The following is a 24,853-nucleotide window of genomic DNA, read 5'->3' on the forward strand; positions in this document are numbered from 1 at the left end:
TGCTTGACGTTTAAGGCTGATTTTTGGCAAACGGATTGACGTAGGTGTAGAGGTTCGATAAGGGGGTTTCTCGAATCTCAAATTCCAAGAGGGTGAAAATGCCCCTCAAATATTACAATATTTGTTATTTAAAAAACGATTAGTCTTTCGGGAAAACGCTTGAACAAGCATAATTTATTTGTTTTTTTTACATATTTTGAAATTTTTTAAAAAATCATACAGGGTGTTCCAAAAAGTTGGGAATTTCTTAACCACGATTCTGCTTAAACTGCTTGACGTAAAAAGCTTATTTTTAGCAAACGGATTTTTCGAAACTCAAATTCCAACGAGATGAAATTACCCCTCAAATATTACCAAGTTATATAATAATATCGCCATATTGTTTTTTCTCATGCTGACATAAATGCAAGAAAATTTTATCCAGTTTGTATGCTATCGGAAATTCTTGCTTTGCTTTATCATCACCATTACAAATGATTAATTCGACGCGAACGAAGTCACTGGTACACGCTAGTTTCGGAATAAAGATTTAAGTCACAAATCATTCTCAAAAAGACTTAAATTTTAAGTCAGCTTTCGAAAAATGACTTAAGTCATTAAAATGGTTTAAATAAAAAAAAGACTTAAATTTTCTGTGAGTTTGCAGCTCTGTTACAGGGTAAAGTAAAAACAGTTTATAAACTTATTTGATTTATTACTGTACAAAAATAACTTAAAAATCTTTATCCCACGTCGTGAAATCATCAACAGCAACTTCATGGTCTTTATCCTTAACATAATCGAAATATCTAGTATCACTTTTGCCATTCAAACATATCAAAATTGGAGGTTCCACCTCCAAGTTCCCCAATTTCTCCCAGTCAACCTTAGAAAACCAGGGATGAATTCTTATGTCATCTACTCCATTTTTCTGGCAACCAATCCGATCTATCGATAATGGCCTACAAAGTTTTTTGATCAAGTTTCTTGCCCTAGGCGATATAATTGCAGGAAACGTCGCAAAATCTATCCCTTTAAGTATCGCTTTGTAGGTCTTTTCGTCGTTGTGATCGCTGTTCTTGAAGGGCGTATACCCTACAAGCATTTCATAAATAAATATCCCCAAAGCCCAGTAGTCTACGCCTTTGTCGTGGGGTTTACTGAGGATTATTTCTGGCGATATGTACTCCGCTGTGCCTACAAAACTCACGGCGTGATCCTGATTGGGTATCTTTTTGGCGAAACCGAAGTCAGTCAGTTTGATGTAACCGTTCGAACAGACCATAACGTTTTCTGGTTTAAGGTCTCTGTAAACTATGTCTTTGGAATGGAGATACCCGAAAGCTTCTACTACACAGGCTGGAAAATATTTATAAAAAAAAAATTATTTATAAAATATACTGGGTGGCAAGGAAAATAAAAAGCGAGGAAGATGGAAAACACTTGGAGAAAGGAGAAGGGAAAGTTAGGGGTCGCATTCAGGGTTCGGAAGTAGTTAATTAAGACGTAATTTACCTGATTAACTACGTGTAGTTTTTCTTCAAAAACTACCTCTTTTCCCGTTCATTAACTACATGAAAACTACGTTAATAAACTATGTATTGATATTATGAATAATTTTCCTCTGTATGAGATGTAATAATATGATGTAAATATTATATTTAAAGCCATATTTCTTCTGTTTTCTTAAATACATTATGTGTTTTTAAAGCTTCAACTTATTATAACCTCACCTCAAACCTTTGAAATTTGAAAGTTACATACATAGGTTACATAAACTACACCCTCTACATAAACTACATTAACTACATGTAATGTAGTTTATGTAGTTTTTAAAAGTAACATGTAGTTTTCCGAACCCTGGTCGCATTAAACGAAATCACCTTTATAATAACTAATGGGGATTTTGGGTGATGAGGTAAGCTTACTAGCCTAACATCAGAATTGGCATTTTTAAAAATTCTGTATAAAAGTAAAAACACTATACAGGGTGGTCCGAACTGTATTTCGGAAACTTTGGCAGCGTATTTTGCAGATAAAAATAAGTAAAAAAGTTCGTATAAATGTATGTCCTGAAATGCTTAGTTTCTGAGATACAGGGTGTACAAGTTTCATTTTTATTTCGATTTTTTTTCCAATATTTGAATGAAAATTGGTGTCTGGGAGTTTTTTGACATGAGATATTTGATTTTGATGTCAATATGACTCCTACTAGTAGAGGGCGCGACCTACATATTTTTTAACTGGTTTGAAGAGTAATAACTTTTCGTCCGTACCTAAAAATATACATTTACGACGTTTTTTACGTAAAAAAACGTCTCTTGATAAAAATCGCTAAGAGTAATGGTTCTAAAAATTACACGTTATTTTATTCGTTTACAGCTTAAAAAGATGAAATATCAGTTTATAGTCTTTCGTAGTAAAAACACAGCAGCTATATTCTGATTCGAACTGTATTCCGGAAACTTCAGCAACATATTCTGTAGATAAAAATAAGTAAAAAAGTCCTTATAAGTGTATTAGCACATAGTTTCGAAGACTATACTTAGTTTATAATATACATATATGTACTTAGTTTTGAAGATACAGGGTGTAGAAATTTCATTTCTCTAACATGTTGACTCAATAGTTATTAGACTGAAACCATAAATTTGAAATGTTTTTGTGCCAAAAGTTCAACAGAAACTGTTTAATTATCATTTTCTTTTGCATAAAATTTTACGATTAATTTAAAAAAATAAAAATTTTCCAAATTTATTATTTCAGTGAAATAACTATCTACTCTCAACGTGTTTATTTTTCGTCAATAATGACATGGATTGACTATTTACATTCTAAATATCTCGAGAACGGTTGCTCGTAACGATTCTTATATAGAGATATTTTTTGCGCTAAAAGTTACAGAGATGTATTTTTCCCTCAGTAGTTTTTATACAGGTACGGACAAAATGTTATTACGCTTCAAAACAGTTTAAACACACGTAGGTGGCGCCCCCTACAAATAGGAGCCATATTGACAGCAAAATCAAATTTCTCATGTTAAAAAACTCCCAGATACCAATTTTCATCCAAATATTGACGTTACTTCTGAAATTATTTGGAAAAAATCGAAATAAAAATGAAACTTCTACACCCTGTATCACCGAAACTAAGCATTTTAGGACATACATGTACACGAACTTTTTTACTTAGTTTTATGCTGCCGAAGTTTCCGGAATACAGTTCGGGCCACCCTGTATAAGGGGAGAGACTTTCCCCTACTTATTTTGTACCTGAATAAAATTTTGCGGTGTCACTCTCGAAGCATTTCTTTTTTTGACGCCGTAAGAGATTCCAAAGATCACCTCCCATGCATGGTTCTTGCAAGAAATAAATATATTTTGAGTCTTTAAAGGTTTGATAGAGTTTTACTATGAAGTTATTGTCGCATTGTATTTGAAGGTGTTTTTCATTATAAACCTAAAAAACATAAAAAAAGAAAAAGAAATATTAGGAACATGTAATTATTCTGTAAATAGTATTTTTCTTTAAATAATCAAAAAATATGAGAACATGTTTATATTAATTGCGTGCGGAAATGCATATTTTTAAAGTTATAGGATGCTAAAACTTTTAAAAAATAGGCCTTATCTTAAGCACGATACTACTTCCAAACAGCATTAAATAAACTACACACCTTTGCAAGAGGAAAAAAGTCAGTGGCGCACGTGTTATTTTGAGACAAATATTCCAGTGATACTAACTCATATGCACGTCTCTAGTGAATATGTTGACACTTTTTAGCATTAAAATTTGTCGCACTTATAAGGAAGAAAATTATAATAAATCGAAAAAGAAATGAAGACTTTAACACCCTGTAACTACGAAATAAGACAGAATCGGACCTATGTTGATATAAAAAATAAATCTTATTTTTACGTGAGGAATCTCCCCAGGAGGGATGGTACATGTTTTCTGAAACACCCTCTATATTTATGAAATTAGTTTTAATTCATATCTCTCTAACCTGATCCCTCTGGCTTTTACCCACAATCTCATGCTTAGCCAAATACTTTAGGGCATATAAATTCTCCTTGTTCTGTCTGTCTTGTACCAGTACTACTTTTCCAAAGCCACCCCTACCTAAAGTCTTTAGCTTTTTCAGGTTTTGCAGTTCCACATAGTGGATGTTTAATTCTTCATCTAAAAATACAGGGTGGGTCATATTAGTACTAGGAAGTCCAATATCGTCGTTGTTGATAAAGATATGAAAAAAGTTTTATATAAGCGCGATACCAATTAAATTTTTAATTTCTACTGTAAAAAACGTCCAGTTGCCATATTTATTTATTTATTTTCTGACATTGTCATTCGTTTTGACACTTTAGTTTTGTATTACGAGTTTTTGGTTTAAACGAATTGTGTTGTGATACTTTAAGCTTAAAAAATTTTACTAGCAGACCTTGCAGTCGAACATTACTCTTTTTAGAACCTCTTTTAGTGCGAAGTATACAAGACAGCTTAATAGCCATTCCAAAAAACTCTCATCGCAACCTTATTAGAATATTTTGAATGGGAAAGCGATACCAATGAACCTTTATGTCCCTTAAGTGCTGTTAAGAAGGTAAGTTTTGTTGATGTAGATAATAACTGTTTATATTATAATTAATTTATTTTAGTTTCCTAAAATATTTTGATTAAAAGAGAATATGTAAAAGTGGGCAACGCTGTGCCGGTCAAGCTTAATCACGTGACTAACGGCCGTATTCATAGTCGATCGCCAGCCGCCCTCTGGCGGGAGCTTTCCCGAAATTCTTCGTTCTTATTTCAGAGTCGAGCACTCTCCGAGTAACGCGTGCGCACATCCGTCATATAGAGTAACCGCTCGCTCGCCGGCGGGCGGTTGGATAAGCATTTCTTTTCCGTTTCATAGTCGATCTCCAGGCGAAGAACACTTGCGCAGTTTAAACCCCATCCGGGTGATTTTCGGCCGGCGCACTATGGGGTATTTTACCTCAAAACCTGGCCAATAATATTTTTTTTTTTTTGCATTCTTCCGCGTTTTAAAACGTGAGAAAATAAAGAAATTGCTTCAAATTTTAATACATACCTAGCGTTTTTTTATTGACAAGATTAAGTCGAGACTCCCTCGAGTATTGACAATAACATGTCAATACTCGAGGGAGTGCTTCCTCAGGTCATTTTATGGAGAAAAGTTCCCATAAACATAGGTCCAGAAATGCATTGTTTCTAAGATACAGGGTGTTGAAAGTGAAAAACACTACATTTTTATTCGATTAAAAAAATTGTAACTGCCAAACTCGCAAAAATTAGCAAAATTTCTTATCAAGGTCTTCTAAAGGAATACTTAAGCTACAAAACCAGCCAGATTGATATACTTGATAAGGTTCGATTACATACTGAAAGTTTACATAAACATTCTGTTATAAATGAAATAATATGTCTATTATTGAACTAGCAGATTAATATTGTTCTAACTACAAAATAACAGTTATACTAAAGAGTAATACTCCCATATTATACTCCAAACTAATATAAGATCAATAAAAAATCGCGATTAGTAAGAAAAACTAAGATAATTATTGTTAAGTAAATTTTGTAAAAGCACAGCGATACACAGCCCGTCTATTCGAAAAGAACAATTTGTGATTGGCGCGGATTGTAACACGGGGGGACATTGACCCCTACCACCTACCCTCGAATACATTCATGTTTATACAAATAATTCCTGGTATCGGTTGGTTGATATCTTGAATTTAGATTTTTGAATATTGGCCAACTTTTTGGGTTAAATACCCCTTAGTGCGGCGACTGGAGCATGTCCTTACCATCTCCGGGCGGCCCGCCAGTTTAGTTTGCTTTATTTCTCTAGTTGAAAGAAGCACCAAACAAACTGAATTAATTATGGATATTTATAATATTGTGACGATTAAATGTACAATTAAATGCAGAAATCGACGAGAACGATGACATACGTATTTTTGAGGCCATTATTCATTATATTTGAGGCATATGAATTTCGTCCGTCTATTTGACCATTTAAATGTTTTATCGTTTTGTTTTTGTTATGTTTATAATTTTTTATTTTTCCTATTGTTTTTTCGTTTATTACATTAATTCTCTTTGTAATTTACACAAACTGATGGAAAAAATATACCAAATTCACAAAACATCAGTCATCTACACAAAACAAAAATAGAGCCAATTTAAAAATATAAATTACTTCTACTCTGGTCATATTTTCCCTTAAAATAATTTTAAAATCCTTAACACAGCACCAATAGGTTAAGGTTAAGGTCTATAAAAATTTATCAACGTAATAAGCCAGCGGTGCGCTGGCGGCCGACTATGAAAGAGCTTTTTTTCTCTCCCGATATCGAAGCGCTCGCCGGAGAAATCTTCGGCGAGCGCTTCTTTTTGGCGGGCGGCTGGCGCTCGACTATGAATACGGCCGTAAAAGTTTATTTGGTATAGCTTATACAGAGAAGACCAGGCTAATAGTAACATAGCAAGTTGCCGGACGAATTTACGTTTACCCGTTTTGCGTTCGTACTCGAGATTCACTGCCGGCTAGTCGGCTGGTCAGGCAGTACGCAGTTGCAGTTGTGCTTGGACGGGTCGGTCGTGACAGACTAGGAATATGGCGCGAGTGCCGAGTATTTATTATTTTCATTTTAAGTGTTTACCTTCACTTAAGGTAACATTTAAAATAAAAATACTTAAATATTTATTATTTGAGTGTGTTTACAAGCCAAAACTAAAAATAAATAAATTCTCTAAACCCAAAAAAAAACTATAATATTACTCTAAATAAAAAAAAGTTATAACAAGTGTTCAAAAAGACCACCTTCTTGTGCTAGACAGAAGCCTAGGCGGTCGTAAAATCCCCGTCTGTCAGTGGCTAACATATTAGGGCTAATAGTTTGGAAAGCCTCTCGTATTTTTACTTGAAGCTCATCCAGATTATTAGCCCCATTATGACCATACACTTTGGATTTTACATAACCCACAAAAAAGAAATCATTGGGAGAAAGATCTGGTGATCTAGCGGGCCACAAAATAGTTCCATGTCCACTAATTAAACGGTTTGGGAAAAGTATTGTTCAAATATTCTTGAACAATACGGGCATTAATGGGCAGGGCAACCATCTCAACAATTTGATTACTTGAAAACGTGGGATTTTGATCCGCGGTAGCACAAACGAACACTTGCTTTAACTCCTGTTCTTCATTAATCAACACATCAGGCTTTTTGTGTTTTTGTCGGGACACGCACCCATGTGTTTCAAAATTATTAATAACACTTGATATAGTAGATAAAGATGGAATTGGCCTGTTTACATAAGTTTGTGGAAAAATGGTTTGTATATCCCGATAAGACGTATTTTGGAAATACCATTTTACAATTTGAATTTTCTCACGAACTTCATAAACATCCATTATTTTACTTAAAAAATAAATTTTACACGAGAACTGTCGCGAGAATCTACGTATTCGTTTTGGCTATTAAAACACGAATAAATACAAATTCTGAAACATTCTTATCACATATCGACCTATTTTTATTTTAGCGCATTTTTTCGCCTGCTTTTTATCCGGCGGACGGGTATACGCTAAAGGCTGATTCATGGTACACCGTGACGGGCCGGGGCCGTGCGACGGTGAAGGCACGGCCAAACATTGTCAAATGTTATTTATCCTTATGCATTCATGCTAAGCCGAGCACGGGCCGAGCTTCGCCAGAACGCGTCCGTGCCCCGTCCGAGAAATGTCGGTGTACATTTTTCCTCGGATCCGCTACGGTCCGGCCCCGTTGCGGCAAACATAAATGAGTCGCCCGGGCTAAATACTTCGTTCGTCTACGGGCCTATAGCGACTGTTTTCTAGCAGTGTTGCCGCACCCAACTTTTAGCGCGTACCACATTATAAACTAAAAATGTACCACTTTGGTACAATTTTTTAAAGCACAACAAAATACATCTGCATATGACTTTAACCGGTTTGGTCGCTGTGAATTTCTTCATAAATTTCTACATAAAAAAACTTCCTGGAGAAAGACACAAATCGAGACGAAAAACATGAAATAGAAATTCAGAAAACCCAATTATAAGTATGTATAGGTTGAAGAATTCTAAGTAATTCTAATACTACACACAATACTTGGAAAACTTAAATTTTATTTAAAAAAAACGCAAATATAGAAGCATGTTAGAAACAGTAAATTTTCAAGTTTTTTCTTCGGGTTATTTAATATAGGCAACGCTATAGACATTACAACGTTTATAATACGTCGTTAATTAATGCGGATTTTCTCCGAATGGTATCGGTAAGCGCGTTTAATGCAATATCAACGACAATAATTATTAAATATCTATTCAATTTCGGTGCGCGTGGGAAATAATTATTGTACCAAATCATCCTGGATTTGAAAATGTAGTACTACTGTACCAAATAGAATTAAAAGTATCAATTTGGTACAAATGTTCCACTGCGGCAACACTGTTTTCTAGAATATAATCGGCACGGACATGATCCCCGTTGTCCACTCGGTGTAGCATATATTGAAGGCCCGGACGTGGCTCGGTGTCTACTTTACGGAACGTGCCCGGCTCGGGTACGGCCCGGTGTACCATGAATCAGCCTTAATTCGTCCGGTTCTGCCTATGTTACTACTACGGTGGTCCGGTCTGTATAAATGTTGCATGGTTCCTCAATGAAATTTTTATTAAAATTACCTGGTTTCTTATAAAAAAAATCTTCTAGGTCATTGAAATATTTTAGGAATGTTTCTCTAGACAACACGAGACATTCAATGCCTACAGCGTCAGTTATCACAGTACAAATACTAGCTACTTCTTTCAGAAATATTTCTTCACCAAAAAAATCACCCCGGAAGATTTTTCGGTCCTTTTTAGCGCCATGCCTGCATAGTAGTGTTGCAGAACCTAAAAAAATATTTGTTAATAATATTTTTCAATGCGTACAGGATTTTTTAGATTGCCTATTAGTTTATTAAGGAATAAAGTGGTTATTTTAATAAGTAAAAAAAGACTATTCCTTTTTTACATTTATATTCTTACATTACCGGCAGCAATAATGAAGAATTTATTCGTGACATCGCCTTCTTTGATTAAAATCTTAGATCCTTCGTATTTTTCAACAGTGACTAAATCGGCCAGTCTGTACAGCTTGTCGTTACTAGCTTCACATATTCTAGGCACATTTTTCAGGAACTTAACTATTTCGTCTTGCTTTTCCATAGAGTCATTGATGGTTATCCGTTTAAAGTCGGAAGAATCCAGTACCCATACTTCTCCCTAAAATAAAAAAGGTTTCTATAAAAAGGGGCGTCCAGACCGGATGAGCGAGCAGGAGCGAGCAAGAATTCGGGTATGTTCTATGGGAACGATTAACTGGTGTGGACGGCTCTGCGAGCGAGCGAATGATTGCTTGCTCGCGCTCGACGCTGTCCCACGCCGTGTCGGTACATCAAAGAAAATTCGCGCTCTTGCACGTTCGGTTTGGACGGGATTTTGTTTACCACGTTTGTGATCGAATATCAAAAATGGAATGGCCGAATGAAGTTGTTTTAAAACTAATAGAGGAGTACAAAAATCGCAAAGACCCGTAAGGTTATAGCTAGCCTTTCTCTAGGTGAAATTGCTTTTCGGTAATTGGTATCACTTTTCATTATTTTCATGTCAACTAAATCTAATAAGGTATTAATCTCTAAGTGACATTCGACAAAAGTTCTTAAATTTTCCAGAATCTTCTGTTTCAACATCGTTTAGTAAATTGTTACCACCATGAGAAATTCGATTATTAAAAAGAGTTATGTTCCACCATCTCCTCTGCAGTCGTTTTCTCTTTTGACGTTTCAACAATTTATAAAATACAATGAAAGACGCACAAGCAATATTTTTTTCCGACATTATGAACATGAAGTGCCACACACCGATCAACAACGAACATACAAATAATCGCTAGGTCTGGACGGAAGCTGATCATGTGCTCGAGAGCAGCAGAAATCACGAGCGAATTTGAATAAATGTTTGCTCGCGCTCGTTACTGCTCGCCCATCTGGTCTGGACGCCCCTTAAGAGCTGTTCCAGAATTCTTCAGACAGAATCTGCGCTATCGAAAAATGCGTACAACTTATCTTAGGATACGTCCATAGTGTGCCGGTTTGCAAAACTTACCTTTTCAAGAGCCTTAACGCTATGAGATGCCTTAGAAGAATGCAGAATGGCAACTTCGCCAAATATTCTTCTGTCATTGTACTTTCCCTCAGATTTTCCATTTTCCAAGACTTCAAACGTTCCTTTTCGTAAAATGTAGAGCTGGCTGTAGATTTTGTTCTCTTCCAATAAGTATTCGCCTTCGTGTAATTCCTTGTTGTACATGCAATCGATTAATTCATTGATATGGCTTTTGGCCATAATATTTTTGAGGAATTCATTTTGTTCCAAGGTTTGAAAGATTTCATCCTTTTCTCTACAAAAGCGGATAATTAATTAAATAACTAATTAGATAGATTAGGTAGAACAGTATAAATTAGAACAGTATAAATAGAAGCAGATATTTATTAGATTTTTTTTTCTCAATAGCATTTTCTATTTAGGAAATTAAATCAAGGGGTAATTTTCTTTGTTTAAAATATCGAAAATTATTATTTTTTATAATTTTAAAGATTACAATAATTATGAATATAAATTTGAATTTATTTATTTTAGCTTAAGTTATATTTCAATGGTTTCATTATTTATTTTTATTGAATAAACATTTTAAATTACAACCAATGCACAGTATAACTTGTATTCTACTTTCTAACCGATAGTGAGTACTGCCGTCTTTGGCCCCCGTTATACTTAACGGGGGCCACGAGCCTGAGACAGCGAAGGGGTCTCTCGAATCTTGGAGGACTTACAAAATCGCGATATTTTGTAGCGGTATTTCCTTGGAACGGTCGCGAAAGTAACGCGACTCATTTGTGGAACCGGTATTTCTATCACTTTGTCATCATAAGTTGCCATTGCGAACATTCGCTCGGGGATTTCCCGATCTAATACTGCAGGGCCCGTGGAATGGAAGTATGTGGCTCGTTAGCAAAATTATGTTCAATAATTTAATCCCTCTAATTTATTACAGTTGGGGTTGGAACCTTTGGTGTTACAACAGCAAAATAAAACACTAATTCCCCCAATACACCAAAACGCTTTATTTTTGCACTAGACGCGCATTTCGCTAACCATGTTAATATCATCAGCAGATGATTAAATCTTAGAGTTTTATGTATTGTGGTGAATCATTATTTAATTTTGCCACCTCTAATTTAGTTGACTATTACTTGTTTTATTACATCAAATTGCATTGCCGGAAGTACCGGAAGTTGACAGCAACTTTCTTATTTTAAACGGGTGCTCTTATTTTTTTACATAGTTAAATTCTCTGTAAAATTTTATGAATTTTGATATTAAACACTCTTAACGTTAACTGTTTTTTGAGGACAAAACAAATTTCTTGTCAAAAATATGTGTATAGCCTAAATGTCAAATTTAGTGATTACCACAGCCACTGTACCATAAAGAGAAGACATGTGGCTATCTATTTCAAAAATTGGATCTCATGATATGCAGAAGACTGGCCGGAAATAGATGGGGCTGCTCCCCTAACATTTTGCGCTGGATGTATACCATGATAGTAAGACGCATGATTACTTATGGAGCAGTTGCCTGGTACACAAAACTAGAGCAACGGACGGCAAGGCTAAACCTATGCAAAGTCCAGAGACTAGCATGTGTTTGCATCACAGGAGCCATGAGAACCTGTCCAACAGCAGCAATGGAGGTCATTCTAGATCTAACACCACTGCACATTGTCATTGGTAGATATGCCAATGCGACAATGATTAGAATGGTCACTAACGGAATTAGTACTGGGAGAATTGTCAGATCAGGGCTTGGAACACCTCTCAAAAGGAAATACCACTCCTGCAACTCCCAGTGGACGATATGCCAGAACGTACAACTTTGACAAACATGTCAATGTAGTATTGAGCAATAAGAAGGATTGGAAGAGCGAAACGCTTGCCCAGCAGTTAAAAGACCATACCATAACTTGGTATACTGATGCTTCCAAAACCAATACGGGAACAGGGATCGGAGTGTTTGCGCCGAGAGCTAATTACTCCGAACCAATGGGCACTTCCCTAGCATCCTACAGGCAGAAATCTACGCTATCGAAAGATGCGTACAACTTATCTTAGATAGGAACTATCGGAAACAAGAAATAGCCATCTTATCTGATAGTCAAGCAGCGTTAAAAGCGATCAACTCAGTATCAATCAACTCGAAATTGGTCAAAGAATGCATAGAGAAGCTAAATAAATTAGGTAAAAAAAACAAAGTCCTCCTACTCTAGGTGCCTGCTCACCAAGGGATAGAAGGCAATGAAAATGCAAATGATCTAGCTAGAAAAGGAGCGAACACTTCACTAACTGGACCAGAACCGTTCTGCTTTCCAAGTGGTTACCAACTCAAGGCGGAACTCAAGAACTTGGAAGATTCCGTCCGCAACCTGGAATGGGAATCTTGCAACGGTCTAAGATACTCGAAGAAGTTTCTAAGGGCTTATGATCAAGAAAAATCACAGATCTTCCTGGGTTTAAGTAAGAACAATCTTCGGATTGTCACGGGGTTTTTAACAGGACACTGTCTCCTCAATGAACACCTCAGTAGATTGAAACTAAGAAGAAACGGCGAATGCAGATTCTGTGGGGAAGATGGTGAAACACCAGTACACCTCATCACTGAGTGCGCCGAGACGACAACCATTCGTGCCATGAATTTTGGTACGACTGATATTGGAGATGGAGAACTACCCTCTATAAAACCGTCCCAGATACTGGCTTTTGTCAAAGCCTTGGGACTGTATAATGAGTTATGATTCAAGAAAGGGGGACACAATGGATCTGTAAGGTCGAAGTGATTAACCCCCCTCCCACTCATTCTAAATTCTAAAAATTCTAAAGGACAAAACAAATTTCTTGTCAAAAATATGTGTATAGCCTAAATGTCAAATTTAGTGATTACCACAGCCACTGTACCATAAAGAGAAGACATGTGGCTATCTATTTCAAAAATTAAATTGTGCCTGAATAAAGCATTGTGGCCGAATGTCATATAATAATGACCGCAGCTTTCATGAATTAATCGATTAAAAAATTTTCATAAATCATTTTTTTAAAATGGAAAATCACTTTTTTATTTCACTGATTATACATGTTCCTATACCGAAAATAAATCGTTCTTAAACTTATTTAAGATTTAGTTAAAAACGCATTAGAAGTATATCATTATCTGCAACAGACCGGGGGCCACATTTAGCTTCGCCGCCCCGGGCCCCCGACAGGCTTAGTCCGCCACTGTTTTGATGGTCAAACATCAACAAAATACTCCTTATGTTTGGACTAAATTTTTTCGAAAATAAAGACATAATTTAAAATTCTGTTACAATACTGAAATAGATTGAAGTTTTGTGATTACAGTGATATATAATTTATATCGTTTTGTAACAAATTGCTATATATTTTATGGCAAATGCTGAAGCTCTGCAAACCTTAATCAAGCCTTAATCAAAGCACGTGTGTTTAGAATTTTGGATGTGGCCTAACATGACAGGATCGTGCTAAGCCTTTACAAACAGTACAGCGTAATAGACTCTTAACTTCTTGTACTATTACTGAAAAAGAAATCAAATGGAAGATTTTGATTATCGTTATAATTTATCAGAAAAAAAATGTGCTAAACAATGATTTAAAATATTTTAATAATCAACAAGAATTTATCTATAAAACATAACAATGAATATGTAGTAATTATGTTAATTATCAGGCTATTATTATTGTAACACTCGACATGAAATAATTCACACAAGTTATTTCCTAAAAAATGTATGTTAGGTATATTAATATACCTATCGATAATGAGAGAATGTGGGATTCTATAGCATTTTAATTTCGTTTGAAAATTTATATAATCCAACTTGTTTCAAAAATTATTCCTGCAATAATCATTATTTCCTTTCTTTATTTTTTTTATCTTTAGATAGATAATTTTAAATGATTTTTGAGTATACAAAATAGAGTATACAAAAGTTTTGAGTATACAAAAAGCCAAAGCAAGAATAATGATATATAAAACAACACCAGAGACGCGATATCCCCAAAGCTGTTTACAGCAACACTAGAAGAAATCTTCCGTCAACTGGACTGGACCAACAAACGATTAAAAATAGATGGAGAATACCTTAACGATCTAAAGCCGGGTCTCCACCAAAGCAACATTTGTCGGCGACTGAGTCGCCGACTAGTGTTGTCGACAATATTGCTGAATATTCAGTAAAGTCGTCGACATTTTATGTCGCAGATTTAAGTCGCCTACTTTGTTTCATGTTTCGCTTGAGGAGCGGTCAAAGAAAAATCTGGTCGACGACAATGTTTACAAACATGTCGAAAGAGGTCTCCACCGAATCAACTCCTATCAGTAACTTTATCGGTAATATTTTTCCATTTGTACGTAAGTTTGTTTTTGATTCTGTTGCTAAAAATAAATTTGGTATGGAGTGGAGCAATGATAAAACACGAAATCTGATTGAAAAATATCAAGCCCACCCCGAACTTTGGGACACTAAGCATACTTGGTATAAGAACAGAAATAGAAAGTATGATGCCTGGAATGATATTGCAACTAGTTTAGAAGTGGAGAGGGTGGAAGTTGAGAGAAAATTATTATTATTAAATTATTACTTATTTCATTGTGGAGCGGATTTAAGTCATCTGTACAAAGATAAGTGAGCAAGTCACTACCACTATATAAATTTCTCTTCCGGAGGCTAGGACATATCCAAAAACGACGCGACGTTGCCGTCTGGCTTGACGACGCTCATTTCGCGAAATAATAAGGAATGCGGCTGAGCAGGGGCGTAGATAGGTGTATGCTATGGGGGTGGTACTATGATTAAGTCGCAAAAAAAATCACCGTCGGAATTTTTTTGTCGAATTAAAACGACGGCGATTTTTTTGTCTTCAAAAAGATATAAAAACATAACACAAAAATTAAAATATAGATTTGTAAATAACATAAACAAAAATGAAACAACGACGTTTATTAGTTAATTTTCTATAAACTATAAATAAAAAACTCTAAACTATCAAAAAAAAACTATAAAAACTATAAACTATAAATAAAACTACAAAACAAAATCAAGTTTTCTAGTACGCTGTTTGGAAAACCTATCAATAACAGCATCAACCTTTATTTCAATATCTTTATGGATATTGATTAGAGTTAACCCCACTAATCTGTCCTGGCCAATAAGAACACTTTGTGTGCTTTTAATTAGGTCGAACATATTATAAACGATACATCAACATAATTAAAAGCATACAAAGTGTTCTTATATGTCGGATATTAATTAAAAAATCCTTTCATAGTCAATGTACTATCGTCAATTTCAGGGTATCTACTGTCAAGCGTCAGGGGGCATCTACGTCTGCGGCTGAGATTATAATTACATCCTCGTCGATCCACATGTTGATAAACACTAAATAAATTTTCGCTCTTTAGTCGAAAAATGAAGTCGAGCAACAATATTTCTTTGGTAGGTACGATCTACATTTCTCGACAATATTTATGAAAATAGTGACAAAATGGGGGCTAAAAAAAACACCTGGGCAAGAAGAACAGACAACAGATAGACCACAAAAATTACAGCATGGTACCCACGGACAGAAAACCATACTTGAGATGGGCCAGACGGTACCTTAGATGCTACAGAGTGTTCAAAATAAATTTATAAAATTCTACTATTTAAAAATTAAAAATATCTATGTAATTTTTTAAATGGTATACTCTAAATATTATTATAGACCGAGAGCTGGCTACATAAAAAAACTTATCATCGTTACATGGCTAATGTTTTGTGCGCAGTATCCTTTTGTGTAGCCATTGTGAAATTAAGCGGGGGCGGCCAATCGAAAGGGTGAAATTTTGACACTAAACATATTATAAGGTACACGAGTTATAATTGCCAAATAGTTTTTATTTATTATTAGGAAACGTGTAAAATTTTTGACAGACATTTTCCTCGTGGCTGAAATGCCGGCAGACAACGCGAAAGAAGCATAGAATTTTGACAAAAGAAAATCATCGCATACAGTTTTAGAATGAATTTAGAATGAGTGGGAGGAGGGTTAATCAGGGGGGTGACAGTAAACCGGAAAATTGGAAACAGTTGTGGCGCGGTTCTACCCAGGCAGAAAGCATGGCCTTCTAGACTGTCCTAGACAAAAATCTGAATATTTCTATATGATTTCTGTCAGTTTCTGCTACGGAAAATTTTTATGCACGTCGGCGTCCTGTTCTTTTGTCTTTTGTCTGTGTGTCAGCGTCAGCTCCCGAGGCCTCTGGCAAGGTCGGGCGCCATTTTAATTTTTGCCGTTTAGATTTGATTGGAAGTTTGTTTCTGATATTTCGGCTGAAATTTATAAGTACAAAGATGTTTTTTGATATAAAGTTCCTTGTTAACACTTTAATAAAGTATATATGATATTAATTACATGAAGAAAATGATGAAATCGACGTTTCGGCGTGTAGCAGGTATGGGCCATATTATAGGTAAAAATAGGTAATATATTAACTGTTTTTATATTTTTTTAGCTTTAAACCCAAGGATCTTGGGATATTCTTTCAAGGATTTTTCCGTATCTCTACTTTAAAGACTGATCGGTGATTTTGAGCAATTGAAAGCAAGTTATACAAGGTAAATTATGATTATTGAACTATTATTAGCCTACGTTAAATTTCTACAAGATGAACAGAAATGCGTAATTACATATCACATAGGTACCTATTATGTATTTTCATAGCAATAATGCTATAAATCTATGTATGTAGATTATTTTTAAAATACAAATGAGGTATTAGATGTATATGTATCATATTTTTTATTCATTTTATTTTCATTCAAGTCCTGTTTGATTTAATTCACAAAAGTCTTATGTAGGTACCTATATTTATATTTTTTACATATTTTTTTTGATTCCAGGTTTTGTGTGGGTTCCGGTTGCCTTTTTCCTGCTTCCAGTTATTTATCCGTGAAGCTGTGAAAACATTTATTTATCTTCAAGTTTCTGTAAGTCAATGCACTGTTACTTTACTAATTCGCTTTAACACAGCATCTCTGATATTATTTAAATATTTAATATTGATACAGTAGTTTATTGGTTTATAGCTCTTTAATTGTGTTGATTTGCATATTTACATTGTTCTAAATTCCAAATAAATATTTTTGAGTAATTTTGTTGTATTATTTACTACTAGAAAGAGTAAAAAGTATATTAACCCTCATTTAAACCTCCTGAACAGCCCGCCATTAAAAACCGGAAACGGAAATAAATTTCATAATATTGAAATTGTCATGTCTATGTCATGTCAAATGTCCCAGCCGCCATATCTGAAAATTAGTTACCCAGGCAGCCACGCTGTTTCCATAATTTAACATTGACTTGACACTTCTTCTTGTATTTATTATTTTATGGGGTTAATCACTTCGACCTTACAGATCCATTGTGTCCCCCTTTCTTGAATCATATTTCATCATACAGTCCCAGGGCTTTGACAAAAGCCAGTATCTGGGACGGTTTTATAGAGGGTAGTTCTCCATCTCCAATATCAGTCGTACCAAAATTCATGGTACGAATGGTTGTCGTCTCGGCGCACTCAGTGATGAGGTGTACTGGTGTTTCCCCATCTTCCCCACAGAATCTGCATTCGCCGTTTCTTCTTAGTTTCAATCTACTGAGGTGTCCATTGAGGAGACAGTGTCCTGTTAAAAACCCCGTGACAATCCGAAGATTGTTCTTACTCAGAAAGATCTGTGATTTTTCTTGATCATAAGCCCTCAGAAACTTCTTCGAGTGTCCTAGACCATTGCAAGATTTCCATTCCAGGTTGCGGATGGAATCTTCCAAGTTCTTGAGTTCCTCCTTGAGTTGGTTACCACTTGGAAAGCAGAACGGTTCTGGTCCAGTTAGTGGAGTGTTCGCTCCTTTTCTACCTAGATTATTTGCTTTTTCATTGCCTTTTATCCCTTGGTGAGCAGGCACCCAGTGTAGGAGGACTTTGTTTTCTTTGCCTAATTTATTCAGCTTCTCTATGTATTCTTTGACCAATTTCGAATTGATTGAGACTGAGTTGATCGCCTTTAACGCTGCTTGACTATCAGATAAGATGGCTATTTCTTGTTTCCGATAGTTCCTATCTAAGATAAGTTGTACGCATCTCTCGATAGCGTAGATTTCTGCCTGTAGGATACTAGGGTAAGTGCCCATTGGTTCGGAGTAATTAGCTCTCGGCCCAACACTCCGATCCCTGTTCCCGTATTGGATTTGGAAGCATCAGTATACCAAGTTATGGTATGGTCTTTTAACTGATGGGCAAGCGTTTCGCTCTTCCAATCCTTCTTATTGCTCAATACTACATTGACATGTTTGTCAAAGTTGTACGTTCTTGGCATATCGTCCACTGGGAGTTGCAGAAGTGGTATTTCCTTTTTGAGGGTGTTCCAAGCCCCTGATCTGACAATTCTCCCAGTACTAATTCCGTTAGTGACCATTCTAATCATTATTGGCATATCTACCAATGACAATGTGCAGTGGTGTTAGATCTAGAATGACCTCCATTGCTGCTGTTGGACAGGTTCTCATGGCTCCTGTGATGCAAACACATGCTAGTCTCTGGACTTTGCATAGGTTTAGCCTTGCCGTCCGTTGCTCTAGTTTTGTGTACCAGGCAACTGCTCCATAAGTAATCATGGGTCTTACTATCATGGTATATTTTTGACAGACATTTTCCTCGTGGCTGAAATGCCGGCAGACAACGCGAAAGAGGCATAGAATTTTGACACAAGAAAATCATCGCATACATGCATGTCGGTTAATGGATGAGGCAGCGAGCGTTCCCTGAAAGCGCTAGAGTAATTATCGCGCTTTTGATAACTGTCTGCAGCTGATTGAGCCACGATCTTTTTGTCTGCCCTTTTGCATGCGGCTTTTAAAATAAATAAATATGACATTTCACCAATCGGCATGCAAATATGCCATAATTTTTTTCATTCTTCAAATTTCATTTTTTAATAATTTTTAAAATTTCATGCCTCTTTTGCCTTGTCTGTCGGCATTTTAGCGACCGGAAAAATAACTGCCAACAATTTTCCACGTTTCTTAATAGTAAATAAAAGCTATTTTCGTAATTATAACTTGTGTACCTTATAATATTTTTAGTGTCAAAATTTCACCCTTTCGATTGGCCGCCCCCGCTTTATGCCCCGGGATCGCGCTGGCAGACATGACTATTTCATAATGGCTACACAAAAGGATACTTCACACAAAAAATTAGCCATGTAACGATGATAAGGTTTTTTATGTAGCCAGCTCTTAGATTATTACTTTTTCTGATATATATTTTACTAAACCCTTCACTTTTAGTAAGTAAAAACTTTTTTTGTTTAAATTTTGTGCAAAGTAGTACGGTTTAAGCTAGTTTCCCCAATACATCTGTATACTTACACTTCCGTTTTGTAGGTATTTCTGTGTTTGTCCTGTTTTTCTTGTACCAAAGGTTCCAAAATTCCAGGTTTTCTATTCTCATCATTCACTATTTTGTATCTATTGGTGTGTTTCTTGTAGAACTTCTTTAGCGTCATCTTCAGTAGTACCAAATCTTCCATTAACCTGCCTCTATAGGCATAAGAATAGCATTAATTTAAACACAATATCAATTTCAAATAAATATTTAAATTGTTTTTAATTTTTCTATGAGTTTAAAAACAAAATATTATATCGTTATAATTGGTACTAATTGTTCTATAATGACTACTTAATTTTTATACATCACTTGTTGGTTATCAATTTCTCAAAATATCAATTCAATGATATGAGTTTATCTCAGTTTCTATAAAAAATTTTGTAATGTACAGGGTATGTCAAATTGGACGCTTTTAAAGGGAAACACCCTTTTCTATGGGAGATCGACGAAAACTAATATCGGTGTTTGTAGCTCAATTTTTATCAAAAATATGATGGTGAAAACCGCACATCGATATCTGTTATCGTTTCGAAGTTACGGGGTGTTTTTTAAAAATGTGCATTTTTAAAAAATCGCTGTAACTTTTTTGCTATGGAAATTTTGTATTTTTGTGAAAACATTTCCAAAGCACCTTTTTACGTAGAATTTAATGGTTTAAGTTGATTTTTTTTATTATTTATCTAATAACAATAAAAATTAATCGCAAATCAAGACATGAGATTTTGCTACAGGTGTTGGATATGTCGACCGTCTTCTGTCTTCTGTTATGGACAGACGGGACCGTTTTTGACCATTTCTCGCTGAATTAATTAACTCAGTGGGGGTAAAAGATACCCTCTCATAACGGTTAGGTACTTCTAATTCTTGTCTAGATTATAAGGGCAATTTAAGAATTTATTCTTTCTCAAAGATAAAAATCCGCTAGGGATAACAGGCGCTAAATCCGGCGGCCTCGACGGCCAACGGCTGGAATCTTGGTTAGCTATTCAATTATTCTCGAAATTGGTTGCAAAATTGTTATTATTATTGCGGGATTATAACAACACAATAGATCTTTAATGTCGCCGTGATTAACCTCCTCCCCCCCCCCTCTTATTCATTCTACATTCTAACACAAAATTCCTTCTTTTAAATTTTTAAAATTGTAACTATTATTATCCGGGGTTCAAAAATAGTTATAAAAACATTAATATTTTCTGCATATAACAATATAAAACACTTTTCATCTCTTTATATCCTTCACTTATATTATTATTATATATCTGAAGTGTTTGGCAAATATATATACATGAAATTTTACTTGATATTGATGTTTATCTGATGTATGCATCTACGTCATCATAATCTACCTTGGCCTTTTTATGCAAACTAATTTTTTTGTTGATCGTGGAGTGTTTTAGTAAATTTATCTTTCGCAATACATAATACTGTCTAATAAGAATCAATCGATATGATTAATGGAAAATCAATTTAATTATTTATAAAAATAATAAGGTAGGTACTTATTTTCGTCCTGTATTGATACAAATGCGACTTTTAACGTGGTTAAAAAAATTATGTATTAAATTATGGCCGAAATGCAGTAAAACCTAGGATAAGCGCGCTAAACCTAGGATTTACCAAAAGCATGTAGTAAAAGCCCGAAAACTATTTATTTTGCTTCCATTTCGGACTTTTACCGGACCCAAACAATAAATCTTAGGATTTACCACACCGCATTGGTAAAAGTTCGAATAAGCAAGTGGTAGTAAAAACCAACCAACCCCACCAAATAACCACCTAACCAATGCATTAACACCCCCAAATAGCCAGGCTAACCAATGCATTAACACCCTCCAAATAACCAGGCTAACCAATGCATTAACACACTCTAAATAACCACCTAATTAATGCATTAACACCCCCCAAATAACCAGGCTAACCTAATTAGTTAATGTTTTTGGTAAAATAAGAAAAATAATTCGTACTTTTACCAATGCGGTGTGGTAAATCCTAAGATTTACTGTTTAGGTCCGGTAAAAGTCCGAAATGGAAGCAAAATAAAGAAGTTTTCGAGGTTTCACCACTTGTTTTTGGTAAATCCTAGGTTTAGCGCGCTTATCCTAGGTTTTGCCTGATTAATACTAATATTACTTTCATGAATTATATGTCTTTGAAATTTGTATTAAAATATTAGGAAATCTAATAGATACTTTTTAAAAAAATGGATTCAGTTTTCTAAATAGCAGCTAAAGACGTTAGATATGTAACAAAAATTGATACCGTACGATCAAAAAAAAGGCGTCAAGTGGTCTTGGAAATATGGAAATCAAAATACCTTTACAATTTATCTTAGTTACCATACTCCTCCGAGAATAGGTAGCTATCTATTTTTATACCCCTAAGTGATAAGGGTGGTCCACCCCAAATTTTTTTATATTTTGGACAAACTTATTTATTTTTATTTTTTTATGATGTAGCATTAAAAAATACATACAACCCTAAATTTTCACCCTTCTACCATCAACCCCTATTTTTTAATACCGATATTAGTTAGTAATTCAATAATTTTCAATCCCGTGGATAAAAAGTTACACTGTTTTGTCACATAAAAAATATTTATATGGCAAAACAACGTTTGCCGGGTCAGTAATAATATAATTTTTCTTACTTATGTCTATATCTTCGTAATAAGTCCATTGCTGATAAGCTTATAGCAATATAGCCACTTATATCAAACACTTCTATAACGAGGTAATATCACTAAATGATACAGAACACTTGAAACTTGTTAATTTTCTAACAAGGTCCAAACTGATTATATAACTTTTTGGTCGTAAGGTATATCTTTCGTTTGGACACAAATTTACGCAAGCATCAAAACTACTTAGCATCGGAAGCAAAAATAAATTCAAATTTGAAATATTTGAACTAGCTAAAATGATAAAACACTTTGAATATTATTTTACAGATAATTATGTCTATTTAATCTTTGACGTGCTGATAAATTCAGTAGATTTTTCAAGTTTAAAGCCTCTGAAAATTGTATACCGGGTGACCCAGAAATAAGTGCAAGTATTTTAACTGGTAGTATAGTTCAACCCCAGAAACACGCATATGAGTTATTTTCGCGAAAAAAAAAAAATTGAAAATTCGAAATTTTTTGAAAAATTTTTTGGAATTTTTTTTAGTTTTTAGTTAAAAACATAATTTCTTGATAATATGGCAACATTGGTATTAGATTAAATTTACAAGAAAATCCAGAAAAGATCCAGTGGTTGTCAAAAGTTTAGCAAAAAATTATTTTTTTGGAAATTTTTACAGTAAAATAACTCCGCTATTTTGGACTCATTTGAAAAATGATAAAGAGAAGATATGTTTCTTTTTTATCGAGATCTACCACCCCTTAAAATGCTTGCACTTATTTCTGGGACACCCTGTATATATCTCATCTATATAAATCTAATGTAACAATTATATACATTACCTAATACAAAAAATTATCCGGTGCACAATATATAAAATTAGATATTCCAAAAAGCAAAAATCAACAGAGTCAAAATTCACACACGCTACTTCTTACATCTCCGAAATATTTTTTATTAATACAACTAAACATAAGCTAGGTACCTATGTATTATTAGTACTAATTAAATTAGAACCCATTTACAACAAGAACGATAAAATTCACATAGGTATAATACCGCTTACGTATTTTTTGTTTATGATCAAACAGTTATGCCACCAGCGTCATTTGTATGATTGAAAGATAAACCATATACTACTTATAAGTGTTAAATAAGTGCATATATTTTTAGGGGTGGTATATTTCAATCCTAGAAACACCCCTACCAAGTTTTTTTCGCGAAAAAATATTGAAGAATTCTGTATTTTTCGAAAAACTTTTCTAATTCGAATTTTTTTTGGACTTTTTGGAAAACGCAGAAAAAATCCAGTGATTCTCAAAATTTAAGCAAAAAAAAAAATTCTAACTTGTTTAAAACACAGTAAAGAGAATATATACCATGTTTCTTTTATCGATATCTAGGTTTATTATAAATTGTACCTATATAAAAGAAAACAAATTACCTATAAAATACAGTAAAACTTTTGAAAAGTGCCTAAAACTTTTTAAACTCATTTAAATCCATTGTCGACATTTTCCATCTTCAGAGGTAAAATTATTTAACGTAACTGTTATATATTTTTGCGATATCTAGATCGCGAAATGAAAATGGACTGATCTTGTTTATTGTTAGTCATTCAAACGTGTTAAGTCCGCTTATCTCCCCTATCGATAATATCAATATTATATCGTATGCTGACATTCTCCGTTCAACTATTATTATTAGCGGATAAGTTATGATTTACTTAAATAACCGTTAGGAATTTATTTATGAACGGCAACTACTAAAGCCTCGCCTACACATAACGTTAATCCCGTCCAGTCAAAACGTAACAGTATATAACGTTGACACGCATCAGAAGAGGGTTACGCAAGGCGTTTTCTTTAATGAGCTTTTCTGTGACTGAAAAGCCCGATACGTGATGTTATCTCTCTTCCGCACTCCGGACATTCAAAAATCTCATTACTTTGTTGTCTCTTTACTTTTTGGTTGTCGCTGTTAACTGAGTTTACAATTCTTCTCCATTGTGTTCCATATAAGTAACCTAGTCCAAAATAACCTAGAGTTATTTTACTTTATACATAATCAAGGCTATTACTAAAAATAAAAAATATATTATATTTTATGCTCATAAGTATATGTTTTGAGAGCCACTGTTTTTTTTCTAGGTTTAACCTGCGGTTTAACTAAAAAAAATACAATTTTTTTGAATAATACCAAACTTTCAAAAACAAAATTGGCTACTTAAAGGTAATAATTATTATTTCCATGCATAGTTTCCATGTCAATTTGCTTGCTGATTTAACAGTTGAAAAACCGGATTGGTTTAACTACCTAAGAATGAAAGAGGAAACTTTCCTAGAACTACTGAAATTGATTTCTTCGAAAAACTACCGCAGTATAATGCGCATCATGCATGGATCAAAAGATTTTTTTCAGCGACGCCGACCGACGGACGTCTCGCCTGGCGCTGAATGGGATGCGAGTGAAACTGACAACTGACTAGTATTGATGTTTAGGCTCGTGGGTGCTCCGCACCCACTATTTTTCACTCGTGGGTGCTTGGACACCCGAGCACCCACGCAGTCGGCGTCCCTGTACTCTACTAACTGTTTCTGGAAC

At 34.6% G+C, this 24,853-nt stretch overlaps 1 protein-coding gene across 2 annotated transcripts; it reads right to left on the reverse strand.

Annotated features, from left to right (window-relative positions):
* Positions 1 to 673: 673 nt before the first annotated feature.
* On the reverse strand, positions 674 to 23,843 carry LOC115877063 (cGMP-dependent protein kinase egl-4-like). Of its 2 annotated transcripts, none has more exons than XM_030893136.1 (8): positions 23,694 to 23,843; positions 19,607 to 19,777; positions 10,179 to 10,473; positions 9,065 to 9,296; positions 8,715 to 8,924; positions 3,986 to 4,161; positions 3,252 to 3,438; positions 674 to 1,338 (listed from the first exon to the last, which is right to left on the reverse strand). In XM_030893136.1, the coding sequence occupies exons 2-8, from the start codon at positions 19,765 to 19,767 to the stop codon at positions 713 to 715; spliced, it is 1,887 nt and encodes a 628-aa protein (XP_030748996.1). In that variant the 5' UTR covers positions 19,768 to 19,777; positions 23,694 to 23,843; the 3' UTR covers positions 674 to 712. The 2 variants fall into 2 exon arrangements, with proteins under 2 accessions (XP_030748996.1, XP_030748995.1); XM_030893135.1 differs by lacking the exon at positions 23,694 to 23,843 and adding an exon at positions 22,276 to 22,516.
* Positions 23,844 to 24,853: the final 1,010 nt, after the last annotated feature.

Source organism: Sitophilus oryzae, unplaced genomic scaffold (assembly GCF_002938485.1).
Source record: "Sitophilus oryzae breed Bouriz unplaced genomic scaffold, Soryzae_2.0 scaffold_1442_pilon_pilon, whole genome shotgun sequence".
Lineage (NCBI taxonomy): Eukaryota > Metazoa > Arthropoda > Insecta > Coleoptera > Curculionidae > Sitophilus > Sitophilus oryzae.